At 49.3% G+C, this 25442-nt stretch overlaps 1 protein-coding gene across 1 annotated transcript; it reads left to right on the top strand.

The window, feature by feature from the left end:
- Positions 1-22827: 22827 nt before the first annotated feature.
- Positions 22828-24445, top strand: LOC123141835 (uncharacterized). The gene has a single exon (XM_044560902.1). The coding sequence runs from the start codon at positions 22939-22941 to the stop codon at positions 24217-24219; it is 1281 nt and encodes a 426-aa protein (XP_044416837.1). The 5' UTR covers positions 22828-22938; the 3' UTR covers positions 24220-24445.
- Positions 24446-25442: the final 997 nt, after the last annotated feature.

Genomic DNA, 25442 nt, shown 5'->3' with positions numbered 1-25442 from the left:
CACTTAGTAACGTAATCAACAACAACTAAAATATGTGTATACCCATTAGAGGCAGGAAACGGTCCCATATAATCAAAGCCCCAAACATCAAATGGTTCAATAACAAGTGAATAATTCATAGGCATTTCCTGACGTCTACTAATATTACCAATTCTTTGACATTCATCACAAGATAAGACAAACTTACGGGCATCCTTGAAGAGAGTAGGCCAATAAAAACCGGATTGCAATACCTTATGTGCAGTTCTATCTCCAGCGTGGTGTCCTCCATAAGCCTCGGAGTGATACTTGCATAGGATCTATTCCTGTTCATGCTCAGGTACACAACGTCTAATGACACCATCTACTCCTTCTTTATAAAGATGTGGGTCATCCCAAAAGTAATGTCTCAAATCATAGAAAAACTTTTTCTTTTGCTGGTATCTGAAACTAGGTGGTATAAATTTAGCAACAATGTAATTAGCATAATCAGCATACCATGGAGCAGTATGAGAAGCATCTATGACACTCAGTTGTTCATCAGGAAAGCTATCATCAATAGGTAGTGGGTCATCAAGAACATTTTCTAACCTAGACAAGTTGTCTGCAACGGGGTTCTCAGCTCCCTTTCTATCAATAATATGCAAATCAAATTCTTGTAGCAAGAGAACCCATCTAATAAGTCTAGGTTTAGCATCTTTATTCTCCATAAGATATTTAATAGCAGCATGATCCGTGTGAATAGTTACTTTAGAATCAACAATATAAGGTCTGAACTTATCACAAGAAAATACAACTGCTAAGAATTCTTTTTCAGTAGTAGCATAATTTCTCTGAGCACTGTCTAGAGTCTTACTAGCATATTGAATAACATTTAATTTCTTATCAACTCTTTATCCTAGAACAGCACCTACAGCATAATCACTAGCATCACACATAATTTCAAAGGGTAAATTACAATCAGGTGGCTGAACAATAGGTGCAGAAATCAATGCTTTCTTAAGTATTTCAAATGCTTCTACACAATCATCATCAAAGACAAAAGGTATATATTTTTGTAAGAGATTAGTCAGAGGCCGAGATATTTTTGAGAAGTCCTTAATTAACCTCCTATAAAAACCGGCATGACCAAGGAAGCTTCTTATACATTTGATGTCCTTGGGACATGGCATCTTTTCAATAGCATCGACTTTAGCTTTATCAACTTCAATACCTCTTTCAAAAAATTTATGCCCCAAGACAATGCCTTCATTAACCATAAAGTGGCACTTTTCCCAATTCAATACAAGATTAATTTCATCACATCTCTGCAAAACTCGATCAAGGTTGCTCAAGCAATCATCAAAAGAGGATCCATAAACGGAGAAATCGTCCATGAAAACCTCACAAATCTTTTCACAAAAATCAGAGAATATAGCCATCATGCATCTTTGAAAGGTAGCAGGTGCATTACATAAACCAAAAGGCATACGTCTATAAGCAAAAGTACTGAAAGGGCAAGTAAAAGTGGTCTTTGCTTGATCATCAGCTGACACAGGTATTTGAGAGAACCCAGAGTAACCATCTAGAAAGCAAAAATGTGTATGTTTTGATAATATTTCTAGCATTTGATCAATAAAAGGTAAGGGGTAATGATCTTTTTAGTAGCTTTATTTAATTTGCGGAAATCAATTACCATCCTATAACCTGTAATAATTCTTTGCGGGATCAATTCATCTTTATCATTAGGAACGACAGTAATACCTCCCTTCTTAGGGACACAATGGACATGACTTACCCACTGACTATCAGCAACGGGATAAATTATACCTGCCTCAAGGAGATTTAGTATTTCCTTTCTTACCACTTCTTTCATCTTAGGATTCAGCCGTCGTTGATGATAAATAACTGGTTTGGCGTCTTTCTCCAAATTTATTTTGTGTTGACATAGAGTGGGACTAATGCCCTTAAGATCATCAAGAGTATATCCAATAGCAGCATGGTGCTTCTTCAGAGTTCTCAATAATTTTTCTTCCTCCTTCTCTGAAAGGTTAGCACTAATAATAACAGGATATATCTTCTTTTCATCAAGATAAGCATATTTAAGAGTATCAGGTAATGGTTTAAGTTCAAACACGGGATCACCCTTGGGTGGAGGAGGATCTCCTAGGATTTCAACAGGTAAATTGTGTTTCAGAATAGGTCCCTGTTTAAAGAACACTTCATCTATTTCCCTTCTTTCATTCATAAACATATCATTTTCATGGTATAGCAAATATTGTTCTAAAGGGTCACTAGGAGGCACGGCAATAGAAGCAAGACCAATAATTTCATCCTTACTAGGCAATTCCTCTTCACGGTGTTGTCTACGAAATTTAGAGAAATTAAACTCATGAGACATATCACCCAAACCAATAGTAACAACATCCTTTTCGTAGTCTATCTTAGCATTAACAGTGTTTAAGAAGGGTCTACCAAATATAATGGGACAAAAGCTATCTTGTGGGGAACCAAGAACAAGAAAATCAGCAGGATATTTAGTTTTCCCACACAAGACTTCAACATCTCTAACAATTCCAATTGGTGATATAGTATCTCTATTGGCAAGCTTAATTGTGACATCAATTTCTTCTAACTCAGTAGGTGCAATATCATGCATAATTTCTTTGTATAAGTCAATAGGTATTGCACTAGCACTAGCACCCATGTCACATAAGCCATGATAACAATGATCTCCTATTTTAACAGAAATAAAAGGCATGCCTACCACAGGTCTATGTTTATATTTAGCACTAGGTTTAGCAATTCTAGTAGTCTCATCACAGAAATAAATAACATGCCCATCAATATTATCAGCCAAGAGATCTTTAACAATAACAATATTAGGTTCAACTTTAACTTGCTCAAGAGGTGTATAGGTTCTAATATTGCTTTTACGAACCACAGTTGAAGCTTTAGCATGATCCTTTATTCTAACAGGAAAAGGTGGTTTCTCAACATAAGCAGTAGGAACAACAGGATCGTTATAAGTGATAGTCTTTTCTTCAACTTTAATAGGTGCAACTACTTTTACTTCTATGGGAGGATGATATTTAAACCACTTCTCCTTAGGGAGATCAACGTGAGCAGCAAAAGATTCACAAAAAGAAGCTACTATCTCAGAGTCAAGTCCATATTTAGTGCTAAATTTACGGAAAACATCGGTATCCATAAAAGATTTAACACAATCAAACTTAGGTGTTATACCTGACTCCTTACCTTCGTCGAGATCCCAATCTTCAGAGTTGCATTTAATTCTTTCCAATAAATCCCATTTGAATTCAATAGTCTTCATCATAAAAGAACCAGTACAAGAAGTATCAAGCAGGGTGCGATTGTTGTCAGAAAGCCGAGCATAAAATTTTTGAATAATCATTTCTCTTGAGAGCTCATGATTGGGGCATGAATATAACATTGACTTAAGCCACCCCCAAGCTTGAGCGATGCTTTCTCCTTCGCGAGGCCAAAAATTATATATATATAATTACGATCACGATGAACAAGATGCATAGGATAAAACTTCTGACGAAATTCCAATTTCAATCGCTTGTAGTCCCATGATCCCATATCATCACATAGCCTATACCATGTCAATGCATCTCCCTTCAAAGATAAAGGGAAGACCTTCTTCTTGATGACATCATCGGGCATACCTGCAAGCTTAAATAATCCACAAACTTCATCCACATAGATTAGGTGTAAATCGGAATGCAATGTTCCATCTCCCGCAAAAGGATTAGCTAGCAGTTTCTCTATCATACCCGAAGGAATTTCAAAGTAAACATTTTCATTTTTAGTAGGTTCGGTAGGTTGAGGAGCAACTCTTTGCTCTACTGTTCGGGGTGAAGATACCCCGAACAAGCCCCTCAGAGGATTACTTTCCATAGCAACAAGTGACAGTAAATTTTAGCACACTATATAAATTTTTCCTTACCAAATTCCACCTACCAAAGGCGCTTCACTCCCCGGCAATGGAGCCAGAAAAGAGTCTTGATGACCCACAAGTATAGGGTATCCATCGTAGTCCTTTCGATAAGTAAGAGTGTCAAACCCAACGAGGAGGAGAAGGAAATGATAAGCAGTTTTCAGCAAGGTATTCTCTGCAAGCACTGAAATTATCGATAACAGATGGTTTTGTGATAAGGTAATTTGTAACGAGTAGCAAGTAAGAAAAGTAAATAAAGTGCAGCAAGATGGACCAATCCTTTTTGTAGCAAAGGACAAGCCTGGACAAACTCTTATATGAAGGAAAACGCTCCCGAGGACACATGGGAATTATCGTCAAGCTAGTTTTCATCACGTTCATATGATTCGCGTTCGGTACTTTGATAATTTGATATGTGGGTGGACCGGTGCTTGTGTGCTGTCCTTACTTGGACAAGCATCCCACTTATGATTAACTCCTATTGCAAGCATCCGCAACTACAAAAGAAGTATTAAGGTAAACCTAACCATAGCATGAAACATATGGATCCAAATCAGCCCCTTACGAAGCAACGCATAAACTAGGGTTTAAGATTCTGTCACTCTAGCAACCCATCATCTACTTATTACTTCCTAATGCCTTCCTCTAGGCCCAAATAATGGTGAAGTGTCATGTAGTCGACGTTCACATAACACCACTAGAGGAGAGACAACATACATCTCATCAAAATATCGAACGAATACCAAATTCACATGACTACTAATAGCAAGACTTCTCCCATGTCCTCAGGAACAAACGTAACTACTCACAAAACATATTCATGTTCATAATCAGAGGAGTATTAATATGCATATAGGATCTGAACATATGATCTTCCACCAAATAAACCAACTAGCATCAACTACAAGGAGTAATCAACACTACTAGCAACTTACAAGTACCAATCTCAGACTTAGAGACAAGAATTGGATACAAGAGATGAACTAGGGTTTGAGAGGAGATGGTGCTGGTGAAGATGTTGATGGAGATTGGGCCCCTCCCGATGAGAGGAGCGTTGGTGATGACGATGGCGATGATTTCCCCCTCCCGGAGGGAAGTGTCCCCGGCAGAACAGCTCTGCCGGAGCCCTAGATTGGTTCCGCCAAGGTTCCGCCTCGTGGCGGCGGAGTCTCGTCCCGAAAGCTTGCTTATGATTTTTCTTCGGACGAAAGACTTCATATAGCAGAAAATGGGCACCGGAGGGCCACCAGGGGGCACGAGGCAGGGGGCGCGCCCCCCACCCTCGTGCCTAGGGTGTGGGTCCCCTCTGGTATTTTCTTCGCTCAGTATTTTTTATTATTTCCAAAAATAACTTCCGTGGAGTTTCAAGACTTTTGAGGTTGTGCAGAATAGGTCTCTAATATTTGCTCCTTTTCCAGCCCAGAATTCCAGCTGCCGGCATTCTCCCTCTTTATGTAAACCTTGTAAAATAAGAGAGAATGGGCATAAGTATTGTGACATAATGTGTAATAACAGCCCATAATGCAATAAATATTGATATAAAAGCATGATGCAAAATGGACGTATCAGTCACAGCGGTGGACGACGGCCCCGGCACGGCAGTTCCCCTTCCACCAGGGGGAGCGCACCGGGGGCTGCAAGGAAGGAGCCGGGAGTGACGGTGTCATGGACTAGTGGGTACTCACCACGTCATCTCCCGGCCAGCTGGATCGGGCCAAGGACCCCGTGGCGGTTCATTCATGGGCCACTTTGGGTAGCCCATGCTGCATACAAGGAGGTTTTCACAAGACTTGGCGCACAAGACGAGGACTCTCCAAAACCCTAGGCCTCTGGTGTATATATAAACCGAGGCCAGGCTAGTCAATAGATCATTACATGACATATCATATTCATTAGATCAGTCTCGTGGTAGATACATGTACCCTGTACTACACCCATATCAATATAACCAAAAGCAGGATGTAGGGTTTTACCTCCATCAAGAGGGCCCGAACCTGGGTAAAATCCTATGTCCATGTTACCATCGCTCCAAGACGCCTAGCTTAGGACCCCTACTACGAGATACGCCGGATATAGAACCGACATTGGTGCTTTCATTTAGAGCCTGCTGGGTGATCGCCGCGGATAGATGGGATGACCAGGTTATATCTTTCAGTTGAATTCACACGGAATAAATTGATTCCTTTGTGAATAGTTTCTACGGCCTTGCTATTCTGTTTTCAGATCAGCTTTTGTCTCGCTGGCGGCAGCGATTTTCGCACAAGACGAAGGCAGGCTGGGGTGCGCGCATAGTTCGGATAGCGCTCCTCAATCCTCATGGATTAATTGTTAGCAACTGCCTATGTCTTCGGACAAATGCCTGAGGGCAGCATCGAGCAAGACCATGCGGAAGCACGTGCGTGCACGGATCCAAGGGCATGTTGGCTGATCAGATCAGGAATTTCCTTTGTGCTGGTGGCGGTTAAGCACTAAAAATCTACACGGCCGAGGACCATGTGGCGGCAACGTACGAACACCAGCAATATACTGGTCGGCTGAGCGCTGGCTTCACCCGCACACATTCTGAGGAGCCTGGAACAATCTAGTTCAGACGACGCGACACACAGGGAGATATTCCATCCTTTCTTTTCTCTTTATACTATTGTTTAATGGCAGTCCTTCGGTTAGTGGTCTGTCTTTCGTGCAGGCATACTGCACGTATTAGATTGATTGGTTTTACCCTGCCGTGAGTATTAGTACTACTACTTGGACTATTTGCTAACACTCGCGTGAGATGCTATAACTCCACCGCCTTGTTTGATTTGGATTTGATGTTGATTACTACATCATCTGCTAATTGCCTCACAAGACATCTATCGCAGTACGGCCTATGTTCGCATCCGCAGCCTGGCGATACATCGGATCCGGACTCAATCCGGCCCACGGTGATCCGGCCGAAGAGATAGTGCGGCGCAGTGTATCGATCAGAGCTCGGCTCGATGGCAGCACACCACAGGGAGATTTGTTTATTCTCCTTTTTAATTCAATACCTACGTAACCGATCGCTGGTTCTCTTCTACTAACAAATACATAGAATAAATGTGCTACTAAGCACATCGAGGACTGGCTTTGCAGCATGTTCGGCACGGACCAGTTCGTCCGTTTGCTTCGGTCTGCTATAGTTGTCGCTGCTGGTGTTCAGGTTTTATTTTTCCAAATTATTCATTTAGCATTATTATACCCAGAATATTTTCTATTGACATGTACTGCATTATTTTGGCAGAGAAATTCTACCGACGTTTGTACCTGGCATCGGTCCGGCCAGCCTCTCGCTGTCGCCTGGGCAGGCCGACCTTCGTCGACATCACCATGCCACGACGCCATCGCACCGTCGAGATAGCCTCAGCGCTCAGGCCATATTTACCATACTTTTTCACTTCGCATAAATTAATTATGCACCTTTCTTTTCATTATTATTATTTCTTGGTTGCACTACTTTGTGTGTGCAGGCAAACTATTTAGGTTGGGCCGTGCTAACACCTCGGCAAGACAATGTCGTCGTCCTGCCCGCGTCGATCAAGTTGTGGCGTCACCTCGACGCGCATTTTCGTGTCAGCATCTTCGCGCGGCCACTCTGTCGGGACAACCCCGACGCTCAAGCCATACTTCACTTAAATGATTTAAGTAGAAGAATTTTTATTTATTTATTATTTTTTGCTATTACTTCTGGCTCGCACCATCTTATGTGTGCAGACAGAGGATTTGGGTCGGGCAGCGCTATCACCACGCCGTACCGACGTGGCATGTTGATGTCACCCCTCCGATCTACCGCGTCAACTCGGCTGGACCGGGGGCTTCACACTGCTGTCCTGCTCCATCACCTCGGCTAGACTGGGGGCTTCACCTCTTCGGAGTGCCGAGCTCTTCGCTCAGCCACATCGGGCTTGGGGGCTGAGACCTTGTCCCGCACCAAGCTCGGACCACGTCATCAACACCGAGCACATTAACCAGCTAAGTCGCTTTCATGCTCAAAACTTTCAGTTTTAAATTTTGTTCGGTTCGACCAAGCATTATACTTTTTTGGCTAAAAGTTGTTTGTGAAAAACTCCATTGTCAAAACTTTGTTTGTGACACACAAATTCAAATACCCTGTTTACTTGGGGGCTTCCTTTATGAAGCTTTTCCTCTTGCATATGATTATACTTGTATGGCTTCGTTCCTTGATCGTGTATTACGCCACAATATGCACCATATTGACTTAAGTGTTCCGCAAGCTGGGTTGCTTGGCTCCTGTGTTTACCCCTATGTTCCCGATTGTTCGGCTAGGGAGTAAAGGGAGCACCTCTGCGATTGTCACGATCGGGTCATCCAAGCTCGGACCTCAGACTGGGTGAAGCCGAAAGCTAGCGCTCTTATTGTTTTCAATTATGGTCGGCACACAACAGAACTCATGAAAACAAAAAAATCTATTGCACAAGTCTCATAGTAACAATGAGCAATCGAAGAAAGGTATTGGTGGGGGTACTATTTTCTTCGAAGATGCTTCTTACACTTCGTCAGTAATATAGCATAAGTTCCCTGAGCGTGCTTTGTCTGTTACAGCCTTATGGCCTGATTGCCTGGTTATCGGAAACACCGTCGATATTCTCGACAGGTGGAGTACATAACACTTTTCGGCCCTTGACCGAAGAGGGAGAAGCCGACGGTCGGTTAAGACGCGTTTAAAGTTCGGGTGAACACAGATATGATATAAGTACTTCGGTACATACAATCATTATACATAAAATTCTTTTACCCAAGCCACTTGGGGGCTCTTAAATTTATATGGGCTGTTTTATAGTAAATGTGTTTTCTTCTTGGTCGTTGCAAAGTCTTTTTCTACCGCTCCTTTTTCAACTCGAATATATGGTCAATAGCCGGATAGCCTGTCTTCTCTCTAAAAGCCGCTCGAGTGTAGTTCACTAAACTGGCTTCGGAGAAGTACTCCGCCTTTGGGATAAGGAGTTTGAAGACGTAGGCTGACCCACGTGAAGTCTTGAGATCGGATGTGTCATGTTAAAGAACGACAGAAGCACAATTTTTTTCCAACTTTCGGATTGGCACCGAACACTTGATCTTGTTCGACGTCAAGTTTTTACTGACGTTTTTTGGTTTTCCAAGCTTATGGCACTTTTAAAGTATTTGTGTGTTTCCAGCATAAGTCTCGCAGTGCAACGTCGGACACCTTTAGAGATTCGGCAAAAACATTCTCGGATATTGCTATATATGCATCGGTTTTGAATTGTGTCTTCGGTCAATAGTTGGGTTGCCCGGCTCCTGTGCTTGCCTCCTACGTTCTGCTTTGTTCAGCTAGGTGTGCCCAGGGAGAACCACTGCGATTGTGCTTCCAGCTCGAATGGTTAAGCACCTTAGTGGAGAAAGCCCAAAACTGACTGTCACAATGGGCGTAAACTGGTCAGCGATCCGATGACGGTGTCACACTATAGATCGATACTGATTACCACATGTTAAACAACGGGCCTTTCATAACATTGGCTGAAGTGTTAATGGCTAGACTTCGGTCGGTGCCGAACACTAACCGGGGGCTTTTAATTAGCTTCCCCTGTTTAAAGCTCCTATGACTAAGTGAAAGTTATAAAGCCCGCATATTTGATTGCCTAGTTTCCGCTAACACAACCGCCTTTGGGTACCGAGACATCGGCTAAGAGTTGTTTTGTTATTGCAGAAACACCCTGCGTAGCATCTACAAGGGGGTGGAAGCCCACGATGGGCCACTTTCAACTGATAAACGGTCGCAACGGAGTCAAAATAAACATATCATCGGCGTTTGTATTTAATATACGAGGGCTGCCTTCCGCAATCATCGTTATGAAGCCATAAATATGCATCAATTTGACTTAAGATTTTGGCCAAGCTGGGTTGCCTGGCTCCTGTGCTTACCCCTACGTTCCTGATTGTTCGGGTAGGCAGTAAAGGGAGCACCTCTGTGATTGTTACTACCGGGTCATCCGAGTTAGTACCTCAGACTGGGTGAAGCCGAAAGCTAGCGATCTTAAAGGATATAATTGGTCGGCAATGACGGAAGTGAAAATTTTGGTTCATTTCGACCATAGAGTCCGGAAACTTTCCCTGAACTAAATCCTCAATATTTTCCTCCCACATTGATCGGAGGTGAGGTTTCATGATCATGGTCAGCATGACAACCCAAGGAAAGGAACCGATAGCATGACAACCCAAGGAAAGTAATATAACATATCTCTCTGCGTACCTTTGTTTATAAAACCGTATGACCAGATTGCCTTGTTTGCCGTAAATCTTTGCCCTTATAAAGGCTTAATAAAGTAGGACAAACACTCCCCGGCTACTGGCCGAGGAGGTTGAAGCCGATGGTCGGTCAACAAAGTTTTGTACAATGCGGATCCTAGCATTAATGATGTCAAGTACTTGGATACATAGAATCATTACACATAATTTGTGATTTTACTCCGGATATCGATCCTTAATCTGGCCTCCCGAGCCCGCATTAAGGCTCGGGGGCTACTGGGCTTCGGGCTTATCATTTACTAATATTAAAGGGGCACATCGATCCCTTGATCTGGTGTTTCCACCCGACCAGTGTCTCGGGGGCTACTCCATTACCTATTCAATGCAGAAAATTCAAAGTGCACTGTGTTCGGCTTGACCGAACTATGGGCAAGCGCGTCTTCGGACAGCAATGAGTACCATATGGGACTTATCCGGCATCAAGCTAATATATCACGACGACTTCTCACGACCCTCTCTCAGGGGCCCGTCCACCGATCACTATTGCCTCTAATATATTACACTGTGTTTCTATTCCTATGTATGCTACCGAGCTAGAAGTTGATCCTCAGCCGATTTCGCGAATCGATCTGAGTCTCAGGGGCTACTAGGATCAGCGGTTTCATGTTTTCCTTCAGGTGCATCTCGGGTTTTAGACCGACACACACCTTGAGGGCTACTGGTTATACATATTGACAGCAAATAAATTTACACGCATCGGAAATAAAGTCCGCAAACAATCATCCCATTACCGAGGTGCTGACCACCTCGAAAGCATCTCAGGATATAGCTCGCGTGCAAGTGGCTGGCTCCATAGAGGACATTTCCGGCATTAAGCTCGGCAAAACTCCTTCAACTTTTTTGAACCAGGGTGATATGACACCTCGGATATAGTCCGGCGTTGGAGCTTGGACATAGTCCGGCATTGGAGCTCGGACATAGTCCAAGGTTGGAGCTCAGACATAGTCCGGCGTTGGAGCTTGGACATAGTCCGGCGTTGGAGCTTGGACATAGTCCAGCATTGGAGCTCAGACATAGTCCGGCGTTGGAGCTCGGATACAGTCCGGCATTGGAGCTCGGAAGTAGTCCGGCGTTGGTGCTGGGCTGCAAAAGATATATCGAGTGCGGTCAGGCGTTGGAGCTCGGAGGCAAGAGGACACCGCCCCGCGGGAACAACTTCAAACCCGAGGTGTGGCGTGAAAGATAACAAGGCATTGATAAAGTCCGATAACTTAAAGGGGCTCGTCGGATACCAGACGTATAAACTCTTCGGATCCACTTCGGAAATCCTCAAGATCGAAGCTGAGAAGATTTGTTGAACCAGTTTTCAAGACCGGTGTCCAAAGATGAAGAACAGTTCGGAAGAACCAAGGAGCATCCCCAGCTTGAAGACCGGTTCAGGGGGCTACTCACGGTGTCATGGACTAGGGGGTACTCACCACGTCATCTCCCGACCATGGATCGGGCCGAGGACCCCGTGGCGGTTCATTCATGGGCCACTTTGGGTAGCCCATGCCGCATACAAGGAGGTTTCCACAAGACTTGGCGCACAAGACGAGGACTCTCCAAAACCCTAGGCCTCTGGTGTATATGTAAACCGAGGCCAGGCTAGTCAATAGATCATTACATGACATGTCATATTCATTAGATCAGTCTCGTGGTAGACACATGTACCATGTACTACACCCATATCAATATAACCAAAAGCAGGATGTAGGGTTTTACCTCCATCAAGAGGGCCCGAACCTGGGTAAAATCTTGTGTCCATGTTACCATCGCTCCAAGACGCCTAGCTTAGGACTCCTACTACGAGATACGCCGGATATAGAACCGATAGGGAGCAAGGCCCCTCCCCGAATCGCACGGAGCAAGGCGTCGCCCGGAGGTAGGCCCTCTGCCGGGCAGGCACCGGCGAGCCTTCCCCCCGGCAAAGGACCCGTGGTCGCCAAGCGCGCCGCTAGCGTCCCCTTTGCCCCTTGGCATTGTCCTGGTTTCCTGATGCCCCAACGGTGGTCGAGGGTGCCGCAAGGCGGGGCCCTCATCTGGCGATATGAAGCAAGGCTCACGCCTGTGAAGGTCTTCGCTCGTGACACTCTCACGTAATAATGAGTAGGGTTGTACACGCCCCGGAGTCTCCGGAGTGCCGCCCTCGGGCCTTGGGGGCTCCCGCCCACGTCCTAGTGGAAGCACCATGCTCTGCGCTGGCCATCGACACTGTCCCCCAATGACTATGCTCACGGCCTGTGAAAGCACTTAGCTCCGCGCTGGTGAGAAGACTCAAAGACAAGAAGACTAGCTAGGTGCCGAACGCGGCTATTTGCTTCTGGCTTCACTCTTTTTGTAGCTCGAATTGGCAGCCTTTCGATCTTGGATTTAAAGTTGCGTTTCGATTTCGTGGGGGGCATCCTTTCTCGCTCGCATTAACTCCGCGAGTTTCTGGATTCGCGCTTTGTTTTGAGATTTTGCGTCCGTTGCCCCCCCCCCTCCGAGCGCCTCGCGAGCGGGGGCTGACAGCGGCGTACGCGCACCATGCGCGCGTCTCGTCCTCACTGGCGCTCATTCCTCGCGAGGCCCTTTCGGGTTGGCTGGCGGACCCCTCTGAAAACTAAAACTTCACGAGCTCGCAATGGGACTCCCCCCCAGGAGAAGTTCGCAGCTACCAAGTCAGCCCGGAGCCCGACCGGACCAAAGTTAGTCACGACAGCAAGTTACGGCGGCAAACCCGCAAGGGGCTCGCAAGCACACAAGAGCGTGTTTTTTAACCTGGCCTAAGGAGTAAAATGGTAGTCTATTTTACATAAGGGGCTCCCCCTTCCAAAAATGCTCTTAGAGCATCACTAGTAGTACCCTCAAACCCTCAAACCAGTTTAAGGGTTGAGAATTGGCATTTTTTGGCACTTTTAAGGGTTGAAAAACATGGGCAAAGACTAGAACCCTCAAACTCAACCCTTATAACGGAATATTCCGTTATAAGGGTTGAGTTTGAGGGTTCTAGTCTTTGCCGCAACCCCAACCCTTAAAACTGTCATTTGACATATCACAATTATCACTAGAAAAACACAATCAACCTTGAAACAAACTAGGAAATGAAAATCATTGATGCATGGCTTAATAGTTTACATCACAAAATCATCATCTTCCCCCTCTCATCGGCACCATCACCAAATAGTTGCACCTCGGCGCCATCTCCTGGACCACTTCCACGTCCATCAAGCACCTCCATAGGCGCCAGTGGTGGAGTCCTCCACACCGCCATCGCCACCACCACTCATCGGAGTGTCACCTTGAAGAGTAGAGGACGCACCACGAAATATCCTCTTCCTCTCCGCGATGTCCTCCTTGTAGTCCCTCCACCACATCAATTGGTCTTCATCCATGTCCTTCTTGGACATCATCATGTGATCCTTCTCTTCCACCATGAGTTCTTTCCATGCCTTTGCTTCTTTAACCTTGATCATCCTCTCCTCCAAGTCGGCTTGCGCTTGGCTTCTTCACGCCTTGCTTCAACTTGTGCAAGCTTCACCTCTTTCTTCTTCTCGGTGATAAGAAGCTTTGTCTCCAATGTCTTCATTGTCAATGTCTCCCTTGAATTCATCATATGCTCCATCTTCTCGCTTATGTTTGACGCTTCTACTTCCATCTTCTTCCTTAGCTTATCCTTCTTGGTTCCCTCGGGCTTGCACAAGTTCCTTTCATCCTCATCACTATCATCCATCCTAAGCATTGATGCCTTCTTGGGTGCAGTCTCTTGATCCCTCAACTTCCACTTGTCAAAAGTTTGAAGAATTGCCCAAACATGCTTAAATGAGAATGCTTTGCCCTTGGGAGCGGCCATCTCCTTGTACCTCAAGCCGGCAATTGCCTCCTACAAACCCACCAATAACATAGTAAACACACATAAGAACCTAACAATAGCTGTAAGAGCATCAAAATAGATGTGAAAACACACACATGTACTCACATAGTCACTCTCCACGGTTCCACTAGGTGGTGCATCCTTCACTTGGTCCATTGTCGCACTCCAACGAGAACATTGGGGCTTCATCAACTCCCACCGGCCTTGAAGCGACCGGTATGTACGAGATATGTACCCACTGGTCTTCGGCTTGATCTTGCAATAGGTGTCCTCTATGCGTTGCCAATAGCGTTTACCGGTTTGATCGGTACCGGTGCTTGCATCCATCCCCACATGTGCCCAAGCACGAACCAAGAGAATATCTTCGGCCTCGGTATAGTTTGTCGAGCGCACGGCGGGGCGGGCAACGGCGGCGAACGCCTCCTCCTCTATCTCGGTCACCTCCTCCTCATCACCCTCTTCCTCCAAGTCATCACCAAACCCAAAGGGTTCGAGAGGAGGAGCCCCGAGGTCCACCTCCGCGCCTTGGAGAAGTCCCATGAACAACGTCGTCGTTGCGGCATTCCGTCGAGCACCTCGTGCACGATGGGCGGAGGGTCGGCGATTGGGGGCGCGGGCGCGGTCTTCGTCCGGGAGGTGGTCCTCTTCACGAACGAGGTCCCTCCCGCAGCGAGCTTGGCGACCGCAGCACCCTTCGGCCCAACCGACGACGTCTTTCGACGGCACTTGGTGGTGGGCGGCTGCGGCAGGGTGAGTTCGGACGGGGCGAGGGAGGAGGCGGGGGGCGGGGCGACTGCGGGCTGCGGAGGGACGAAGTGCTGGCCAGCACGCCGCCGCTTGGCGCCGAGGACGTGGGTGGCGGCCACCACCGACGCGACCTGCGCCTGGCTCGGGACAGGCGGCTGCTGGGCCGACGTGGGCGTCACGAAGGCGGCGATTGGGGGCGGGGCGACGGGCGGGGCAAGGGAGGAGGCGGGCGTGAGGACGGGGGCGGGCGGCGGCTGCATGGCGCGCGGCGGCCGGCGGCGATTGGGGGCAGGGCGACGGGCGGGGCAAGGGAGGAGGCGGGCTTGAGGACGGAGGCGGGAGACGAACCTGATTTTTCCCTCCCGCGCGCGCAACAGAGGAATAGAGGTTGGGGTTGTTTCCCCTCTCCAACCCTCACTTTTAGAGGCTGGGAGAGCGACCCGGGCTCCAACCCTTAAAATTGTTTACGGGTTTAGGGGTTAAAGGGTTCTAGTCTTTGCGTTTTTTTGTTTCAACCCATAAAAAAGAGGTTATTTTTTAGGGTTTCAGGGTTTGAGGGTACTACTAGTGATGCTCTTACAATGTGAAGGGCTGGACCCAAGCTTTCGCGTGCAAGTTCAAAGAAAAGGAGTGCGGGCTCAGTCGAACATGGCGCTCGCCTCATCTCCCGAACCGCTCCCGGATAGACTGCTGGCGCCGTCGTCGAAATTATCTTCACCGTCATTAACCACGCCGCCCTCGTTTGCTGCGACCACCACCGCGTCGTCGTCAGAAGCAAAGGCCCTAACCAGGGCATCCACCTTGTCGTCCACCCAGCGCGCTAGGTTGCCCCGCATGGCCTTAGGCACTGGGGCAATAGCGGCATCAAAGTCAAAGTCAGGATTGGTGTTCAGGAGATGGCTGAAGACGAGGGAGAATGCGCGCCTGAGAAGGCCTCGGCTCTTTTCGTCCACAAGCTCGCGAGCCCTCTCAGCACGGTTCTCCAGGCGCGTCACAACATTGGTGAAGAAGCAGAGATGGCTGGCGTAATCCTCGGCATGGAGATGAGGGGCGTGCTCATCGCAGATGGTACCAAGCGCCTGGTTGGCCTTCGTCCTGAGGTCCCGAAACATGGGAGCGTGCCCACGCAGTAGCGTCTGCCGGCGAAGTGCCTACTCCCTGCTCTGTTGCGCGAAGGACTCGGCGCTGGCAACCCGCTGCTGAAGAGAGAGCAGCTCGGCACGGGCGGAGGCCAGCTCGGCCTGCACAGAGGTCAAGGCGGCCGCGGCGGTTTTCTCGTGCTGTTCTGCTTCAGCCAGCGCTGACTTGAGGGCAGTGGTCCTGCCCACAGCTTCAGCTTCCACAAGCGTCAGCTTCAGGTCGTACCTGCCAACAAGGACCGCGCGAGCCTCGGCCACCCGGCGGTCAACCTCCTCCCGAGCCTTAGCCTCAAGCGCGCCCACGGCATCCTCCGCTTGGGCGAACTGGCGCTCCCTTGTCTCCAACCGCTCGAGCTCGAGGCTGCGCTCCGTGGCCTCCAGCAATAGTGCTTCTTCACGCCACAAGATCTCCTCCTCGTCGGACGGTGCACCCTTCATCGACACTAAGGCGACTCTGCGCGCCTCCACCTGTTGTTCCAAAGAGGCGTTCAAGGCCTGGAGCTCCCTCCTGTGCTCCTCGGCAATCGTGTGGCGACGGTCCGCCTCCCTGGCCTCCTCCAAGGCTCGGGCGCTGGCCTCACACGAGGTTGCCAGGGATGCCTCGGCCTTCGCATTGGTGTGCTCACGCTGAAGACGCCCGAGGTTGATAGCCACCTTCAGTTGATGCCACTCCTCCATCAGCCGGAGACCCTCGGCCTCAAGGCGCGCGTCAACATCCACGAGTTCTCCGCCGAGCCGGCTCATTGCGCCCATTGCCTCCTGAAAGAGCTCGTGGCGGACGACACTCCGCTCGTGCGCAAACTTAAGCGCGCGACCGGATCCGTCCCCCATAGCGGGGGTTGCCGACGGGATCCGAAGCGGCGCAACCCCTTCCAGCAGGGGGCAGGGGGCTGGCGCTTCCCTGGTCGCCGACCGGGCCTCGGCAGGGGCCCGGATGGGTTGAGGCCCATTGCTCGAAGAAGAAGCCAGGATCAAAGTCATCCAGCCGTCGTCCATAACCAGAGGAGGAGCCCTCGGCACACTAGCCGCACCCCAGGCAAGGCCACGAAGGAGAGACAGCAAGGTCGCGGGCTCGAGGCGCCAGGCTGGCGCGCTTGCCTCTCCGGCTGACCTCGCGCCAAGTGCGGCATGCTGGCTTGGAGCGTTCAAGGCCAGCGGGGGACTCGAGTCAGGAGGAGGTTGCTTCCCGGGAGATTTCGCCGCCTTAGCAGAAGGGACCCTGAAGAACCATAGTCGGAAGGGGAAGCAACACTCGAGAAATTACAAAGATAAGGTACCCACTCGTTTATGGCGATATACTTCCTCTGCTTCAACGGCCGGAAGGCATCACTACTGCAGCTTGGAGACCCTTTCCTCTTGCGGAGCGCATCGAAGTCCAGACGGAGCCGGCCGAAGCCTTGGACACGGCAACCAGCGCAGGGCGCGGCTGGTGAGGCGCCCGAGGAGACGACCTCGGGAGTGCTGGGCTGAGGGGAGCCCTCGGGCTCCGCCTCATGATGACCTGTGATGTCTACTACGCAACCTTCTTCTTGTAGACGTTGTTGGGCCTCTAAGTGCAGAGGTTTGTAAGACAGTAGCAAATTTCCCTCAAGTGGATGACCTAAGGTTTATCAATCCGTGGGAGGCGTAGGATGAAGATGGTCTCTCTCGAACAACCCTGCAACCAAATAACAAAGAGTCTCTTGTGTCCCCAACACACCCAATACAATGGTAAATTGTATAGGTGCACTAGTTCAGCGAAGAGATGGTGATACAAGTGCAATATGGATGATAGATATAGGTTTTTGTAATCTGAAAATATAAAAACAGCAAGGTAGCAAGTGGTAAAAGTGAGCGTAAACGGTATTGCAATGCTAGGAAACAAGGCATAGGGTTCATACTTTCACTAGTGCAAGTTCTCTCAACAATAATAACATAATTGGATCATATAACTATCCCTCAACATGCAACAAAGAGTCACTCCAAAGTCACTAATAGCGGAGAACAAATGAAGAGATTATTGTAGGGTACGAAACCACCTCAAAGTAAAATAACACGAAGCTATTCTTTCCGTTCGATCAATCATAGAGTTCGTACTAGAATAACACCTTAAGATACAAATCAACCAAAACCCTAATGTCACCTAGATACTCCAATGTCACCTCAAGTATCCACGAGTATGATTATACGATATGCATCACACAATCTCAGGTTCATCTATTCAACCAACACAAAGAATTTCAAAGAGTGCCCCAAAGTTTCTACCAGAAAGTCAAGACGAAAACGTGTGCCAACCCCTATGCATAAGTTCACAAGGTCACTGAACCCGCAGGTTGATCACCAAAACATACATCAAGTAGATCACGTGAATATCCCTCACCACAGATAAGCACATGCAAGACATACATCAAGTGTTCTCAAATCCTTAAAGACTCAATCCGATAAGATAACTTCAAAGGGAAAACTCAATCCATTACAAGAAAGTAGAGGGGGAGAAACATCATAAGATCCAACTATAATAGCAAAGCTCGCGATACATCAAGATCATGCCAAATCAAGAACACGAGAGAGAGAGAGAGAGAGAGAGAGAGAGATCAAACACATAGCTACTGGTACATACCCTCAGCCCAGAGGGTGAACTACTCCCTCCTCGTCATGGAGAGCGTCGGGATGATGAAGATGGCCACCGGTGAGGGATCCCCCCTCCAGCAGGGTGCCGGAACAGGGTCCCGGTTGGTTTTTGGTGGCTACAGAGGCTTGCGGCGGTGGAACTCCCGATATATTCTGTTCTTCGATGTTTTTAGGGTATATGGATATATATAGGCGAAAGAAGTCGGTCAGGGGAGCCACAAGGGGCCCACGAAGGTGGGGGCGCGCCCAGGGGGGCAGGTGCGCCTCCCTGCCTCGTGGCCACCTCGAAGCTTCCTTGACTTCAACTCCAAGTCTCCTGGATCACGTTCGTTCCAAAAATCATGCTCCCGAAGGTTTCATTCCATTTGGATTCCTTTTGATATTCCTTTTCTGCGAAACACTGAAACAAGGGAAAAAACAGAAACTGGCACTGGGCTCTGGGTTAATAGGTTAGTCCCAAAAATAATATAAAAGTGTTTAATAAAGCCCATAAACATCCAAAACAGATAATATAATAGCATGAATACTTCATAAATTATAGATACGTTGGAGACGTATCAACCTGCTGAGACCTCGGAGGCTTCGGCCTCAGGAGCAGCGGATCGCGTCGCCCCCTCAACCGTCACCCCAGGGCAGGAGTCATGGGCTTCCGGGGATGGCACCTCGGGAGCCTCAAGCGGTGTCGACGCCTCAGCAGCCGCGCCTCCGGCCTCCAGCAGCGCTCGCCCCCTGCGTCCACCCTTGGGGTAAGTTCGGCGCTGGCGGCAAGGAGGGGAACCACGGAGACAGGGTTCTCGCGGGGCCCCTCAAGGCCGACTGGACGCAGCCCCCATTCGTTGAAGGGGGGCATCTGCCCCGCGAACTCCACCTTGTTCGAGCAGCAGTACAAAAGACAGCCCTCCTGAGGCATATCGGCTGGCGAAGGGTCGCCGTCAGGACCTCGAGCACCGTTCTTCGCGCCTCAAACGGAAGCCCCGACTCCTGAAGCCTCATGCGATCCTGGCCGCCGGACAGGGCCCACATCGGCCGGGAATGGCACTGGAGTGGGGTGACACGACGTCGGAGGAACTCCTTCATCACCATGGGTGCAGTCACGCCGAGATCTTTCAGCCTCTTCAACCAGAGCCAGACGAAGGCAATGCGGGGGTTAGCGAGCTTCTCGTGGCCCCAGCCGGAACTTGGGACGGCGGGCGCCAAGGGGCGCGAGAGCAAGGGGCTGAGCACACCGATGTCCACAAACACCCACCGTGTCCGAAACTCGCTTGTGGATGGTGGAAGCTCAAAATCAATTCCCGAGCCGGCCGTCGCAGCCACGGCCTGGAAGCTCAAGCATCCCGAGCACTGCCGAGGGCTGGCCAGGTGCAGCGAGAAGAAATGGCACAGCAGGGCCACGGAAGGGGGAATGCTCACCATTTATTAGGATTGGGTCTTGTCCATCACATCATTCTCCTAATAATGTGATCCCGTTATCAACGACATCCAATGTCCATGGTCAGGAAACCATAACCAACTATGATCAACGAGCTAGTCAACTAGAGGCTTGCTAGGGACATGTTGTGGTCTATGTATTTACACATGCATTACGGTTTCCGGTTAATACAATTATAGCATGAACAACAGACAATTATCATGAACAAGGAAATATAATAATGACTGTCGGCGTCCTGGGAACGGGGGTCCCCAGACTTGCCTGCCTGCGGCCCACGGTGTGGCTCCACCAGCGGCCCCGTACAGCCCATCTTCATCAACCAACGCTCAAGACCCTCGCGAGGGGCCAAGCCTCGCGAGGCGGACGACGCAAGACCTCCTCGGGGGCGGCCTCCCCAGGCTGGCTCGCGAGGGGCGGAGAGATCAAGGCGAGGGGCACCTCGCGAGGTTTCTATGACACAAGCCATGACGACCAAGGCCAGGCGAGTGCCAGGCGGGCGCCAGCGCGCGCAGTGTCCTCATTTCCTCTTTGGTGCTAAAGAGGCAAGCGCAGGCGCGGAGTCCCGAGGCATCAAGCAAAGGTTTCCATATCGGTGCAACAAGACCAAGACCAGCAGGACGGCAGGACAGAGGTCACCGTGGAGCCCAAGACGACGTCACCACCAGAGCCTTTGGCAGGCGAAGACCACATTTAGTCAGGATAACTTGTACTAGTTGTCTCCCTTCAAATTTGGCCGTTGTTGGATCCCTTCCCGCTCAATATTTGGGAAGAGGACCAGGGCCTCTATAAATAGGGCTAGCCACCACCATAGAAGGCAATGGATTACGGAGCCAAGACCACACGATCATCCTCATCCACACAAACTCACCAAGCACAAGAACACCTGTCCTCAGGGGGCTGTTCTTCCCTTGTAACTGTTCATCCTCGGCCCAAGAGGCAATCCACCACACCACACTGGAGTAGGGTATTACACCACATCGGTGGCCCGAACCAGTATAAACCTTTTGTCTGTTGTTCTTTGGGTTCGACGTGCTGAGCCTTGAGACCGCGGTAAGGGCGAGAGCTAGGGAGAGGAGAGATCTTCGTGCGCACCCCAGGGTTCGAACCTTAAGGATTTTGCCGGAACCCGAAATCCGACAATGACCATTTTATTATTGCCTCTAGGGCATATTTCCAACAATTTGTTTACCCACCGCTGCTATGATTTTGAGAGACAAACCACTAGTAAACATATGGCCCTCGGGTCCATTCTCCATCAATACTGTACTAAGAATCCTATAATTTCTTTATTTGTTCTCTTTTATTTTCTTTTTTACTTTTTATTTGCTTTGCCTGTCATTATCAGTTTTAGTCTTACAACTGGCAAGAACAAGGGGAGTAACGACCCCCTTGCCTTTGTTGGATGCAAGCAATTGCTTTGTGTGTGTGCAAGTATTGTCTATATTGCTGGTGTGGTGCCTTCTACTGCTTCGATAAATCTTGGTTCTTAACTAAGAGAAATAATATCTGCTAGTATATTGCTTCACCCTTCCTCTTCAGGGAAATCCAACAACTCCATCGTGAGTAGCAAATGCCCTGCTGCCTCCCATGCCCTACTCATCCCTGGAGGACTCCGCGACCTGTCTGTCGCCGGTGGATGTGAGGTCTACGATGGAAATGGAGGGGCTGCCACTCTCGTCGTCCCACAGGCGCTTCCAAACAGTGTTCGTCAACGTGTAGGACACGCAACTAACGGTGTTCTGGTCCGCGATCGCTTGCACAGCCCGCACTGCCTCCGCGTCTGCGTCCAGCTGCGTCGCCTGTGTGGCGCAAGCGGCCTCATAGAGCCATTCGCCAGCCAGTGCTGCTCGAGGAGAATCAGGTTGTACCGCTGCTCCTCCTGCGCGTGCCAAAACAACGACATAGGTGTCGGCGCAGGCTGCTCCTCCGCCATGGTGTCATCGAAGTGCGCCTGCGCCTGCTCCATGGTCAAGCCGACATGCATCGGCGTGGGCTCCGGTGCTAAGTCGTTGTCAGAGCATGTCTCCGTCGTGGGATCGTCGTCGAAGACCTTGGAGGAGCTGGACGGCATGCCAGCCTCGATCTGCCTGGCACGACGGCTCTACCAGGCGGCCGCAAGGGGCGGCGGCCTCATGCTTCATCTTCGTCGACGGGCTCTCCCACAGAGCGTTCCTGTTGGCGGTCATGGCAGATGTGATGCACGGGAGGAAGACGTGGAGCAGATGGGGTTGTGTGTGATGTTCACCGGGTGTGGCCGCCTTTAAATAGTGGATGTCGACGAGGCCAAGCGTCCGGGTGCGTAAATGTGTGGCGCCGGAGTTGGTTTCTCGGTCGGCAATATGTTGAATGGCGGCAGACGAAGGGACCGATATTGAATGGGCATGGTAGATATCCATCCGTCTCGTCCACTAAACATCTCTCCAACATTGAACAGACGTGTAGACCAGGAATGCGGCGCGGGTGGCGCCCTCGGCCGACATGTCACTTCAATATTGGCGCCGGCGAGCGGTCACGTCCTCTTTGAGCGGGCATCAATGCGGAGCGGCCGCTCTAGAGGGCTGGAAAGCGCGGGGGGGGGGGCGCGAGAGGGGTTTTTGGTCGGGCAGATTAGTCAGACGCTGGCGTTGGCAGAGGTCCGAATGCTACGAGTTGTTCCCGCGATTTAATCGATGATGATCTTGCGCTACGTACCGGCGCTCCAAAATTACAGACCGTATCCACTCCTGTCACGGATTCAGGGCTGAACACGATCACGACACGAAACGGCCACGGCGTGTAACGAAGCGCCCCTGATCCATCCGTGAAGTCCGAAACCCTTTCTTTTTCTTCTCTTTTCTTCTTTCTATAAGTGACGAGAACGTCAAATCTGAAACCCCCCACCCGTCCGGTCCGCACTACAGAAAAATAACCCGCGCCGCCGGCCGAGACGATCGAGGCCGAGGGAGCCGCCGCCATGGAGCAGCTGCTAGATAGCTTTCCGCAGCCCGCGGTGTACGACGCCCTATCCCTCCTGGAGCAGGTCAAAGCATGCTTCGCGCCCGATCTGGACGTCACCGCGGAGTTTCTCGACCTCTTCGCGCGCTTCAGCAGGCGCGAGATCGTCGACATCCCCGCCGTCGTGGCCAGGGCGTACGCGCTCCTCCACGGCCATCCCGATCTCATCCAGCGTTTCGACACCTACAACCCCTTTCTCCGCCGTCCTGCTCAGCACGAAGCCGAGCCCGTCCGCGATGATGATCCGCCCAAGCGGCCCAAGAGGGAGCGCCGCCACCCGGCGGCCGCCTCCGTCGACGCCGACTGTGCCGGGGCCATGCGGTTCCTCGAGCGGGTGAAGCTGGCGGACGCCGGGCTCTACGACAGGGTCCTCGCGCTGCTCTTCAACGTTAGGTCGGAGGTCAAGCTCGACGCGAATCAAATCTACGACGAGGCCCGGAGGATTTTCGGGTCGGCGCACGGCCATCTCCTCCGCGGTTTCACGGAGTACCTTCCGACGGGGCGTGACTTTCTGAGGCGTCGCCCCAAGAAGGAGCCGCCGGAAGAGCACCGTGCTCCTGCACCCAAGCGCAAGGCCCCCGCTGCCGGAACGGCCACGATCCGAGTCGATGCCGCGTGCAAGAAGAAACCCCGCGTCGACGAACGGAAGACGACCAACCAACGCGCCTCCTCGGCCGTTGATGCCCCGAAGAGCGGCGACAAATTCTCCAAGTTTAGGGAGGCGTGGGAGTTTGAGACCGCGTACACCAAGCTGGTGGTCACCATGAGACGCACCAAGAAAGCACTACAAGAACTCAAGCCAAAGAAGAAATCACGGGAGGAAGCCGAGCCGGCGAAGGAACCGCCGGAAGAAATCAAGCCGTCGCCGGGCGACCACGCGCGGCCGCGTACGTTCGAGGAACTCTACCCCAGCCGCGAGTGCCGGGAGGTTATCCAGGAGATGTACGGCGAGATGTTGGCGCCGATGCGGGAGGCGCTCGAGGACGGCGCGCGCACAGAGCTGGCTCTGAAGACGATCAAGCGCAGGCTGAAGAAGCTGGAGGAGGTGGCCGTGAAGATCGCGAGGGAGCGGCGTGATCCCGCCCGCGTTGAGCGCCGGATGGCAGAGCTTGCCATAGATCGAGTGGCGCTTCTTCGGGGTCGGGCGGAAAGAGCAGCGGCACTCAATCGTGATGGCCCGTGCGAGAGCCCGGCCGGCATGTCCGAGACCAAGATTGCTGTGGACCAAGATTGCCGGTGAGCAGTGTGGCGTGATGTAGCTTCGGGGAATCGATGCTCTTATGTGTTGAAGAGATTCATTGAGTGGATAGAGGTGTGTGCCAAGATAACAAAAAAAATGAGTGCTCCAAAATTCGTTTTTTTAAGTTCAGATTTTTTTTTTTGCACATTCCTCTACGGATGTCTTTTCAAGGTGAATTTTTGCACGATGTTAGTTGAAGTTCATCCAAAAAATATATCATCTTTTACTATTTGTTTTTTTTTAATTTACTGTTTATGTGGATGTATTTGAGCTGGGGAGAAGATAATCCATGTCCTTTTCCAAGTCTTAATGTAAGAAACAACTTTTGAAGCATTTTTTTATCAAACACATAAATCTCTTCAGACTACTCTTGGTTCTTGTGCATCATCCCAAAAATCATGCTCACAAATAAATTACACAAAAAACAAGTCCTAGGATTATTATGATATTTTTTACACAATTATATTCATTGAGTCAGATCCCAACAAAGCGTTTATATATTAATAAATTCCATTTTTACTATTTTCCAGTCTATTGAAAATTGATTTCGCTCCCGTTCGATTTGTCACCCCGAATCTTGGCGCTCGTCTCGTGGGTTTTTATTTCCTTTGATAACAACAATCAGGGGGAATTTCCTCTGAATCTGCATAGTGCTTTTATGTATCAGGTTACAGATTCAGTTATTTCAGACTTAGTTCATAGTGCTCTTTTTGGTTTCTTTGAATTTTTCAAATTCATAGTTTTGCAGGGTGAATTTTTTGTTGAAGATTCATAAATTTTTCAGTCGTTCATTCTTTGATTTCTTTCTTCAGTGTTTCAGATTCTCAGTTCAATTAGTTTCAGTCCTATTTGTTCCTCATTATCTCAGTTTTAGTTTCAGTCTTTTCCTTTTTTTTCCCTCATTGTCTCATTTTCAGTGCAGATGTATATTCATTATTTCATTTTGAGGTTTTTCTCTTTCTAGCAGTCAGGCATTCAACGACACTTTACCGTTTTCTTCAGTTTCAGATTTCAGATTTTTTGTATTTAGCTCTCTCTTCAGTATTCAGTTTATCAATTTTACTTCGCCATTCTTTGTTCAGTGTTCATCCAATTCTTTTTCCATTCATAGTTTCTCAGTATTAATTGTCTTCAGTGTTCACACTCTCTTTCTTCAGTATCAAAACAAGGTTCTGTTTGCCCTAGCAAATTCTTCCATCTGCACATGATTTGATTTCATTGTC

Source organism: Triticum aestivum, chromosome 6D (assembly GCF_018294505.1).
Source record: "Triticum aestivum cultivar Chinese Spring chromosome 6D, IWGSC CS RefSeq v2.1, whole genome shotgun sequence".
Classification (NCBI taxonomy): Eukaryota; Viridiplantae; Streptophyta; class Magnoliopsida; order Poales; family Poaceae; genus Triticum; species Triticum aestivum.
The sequence above is the reverse complement of the archived record's forward strand: the minus strand, read 5'-3'. Positions and strand labels throughout refer to the sequence as shown.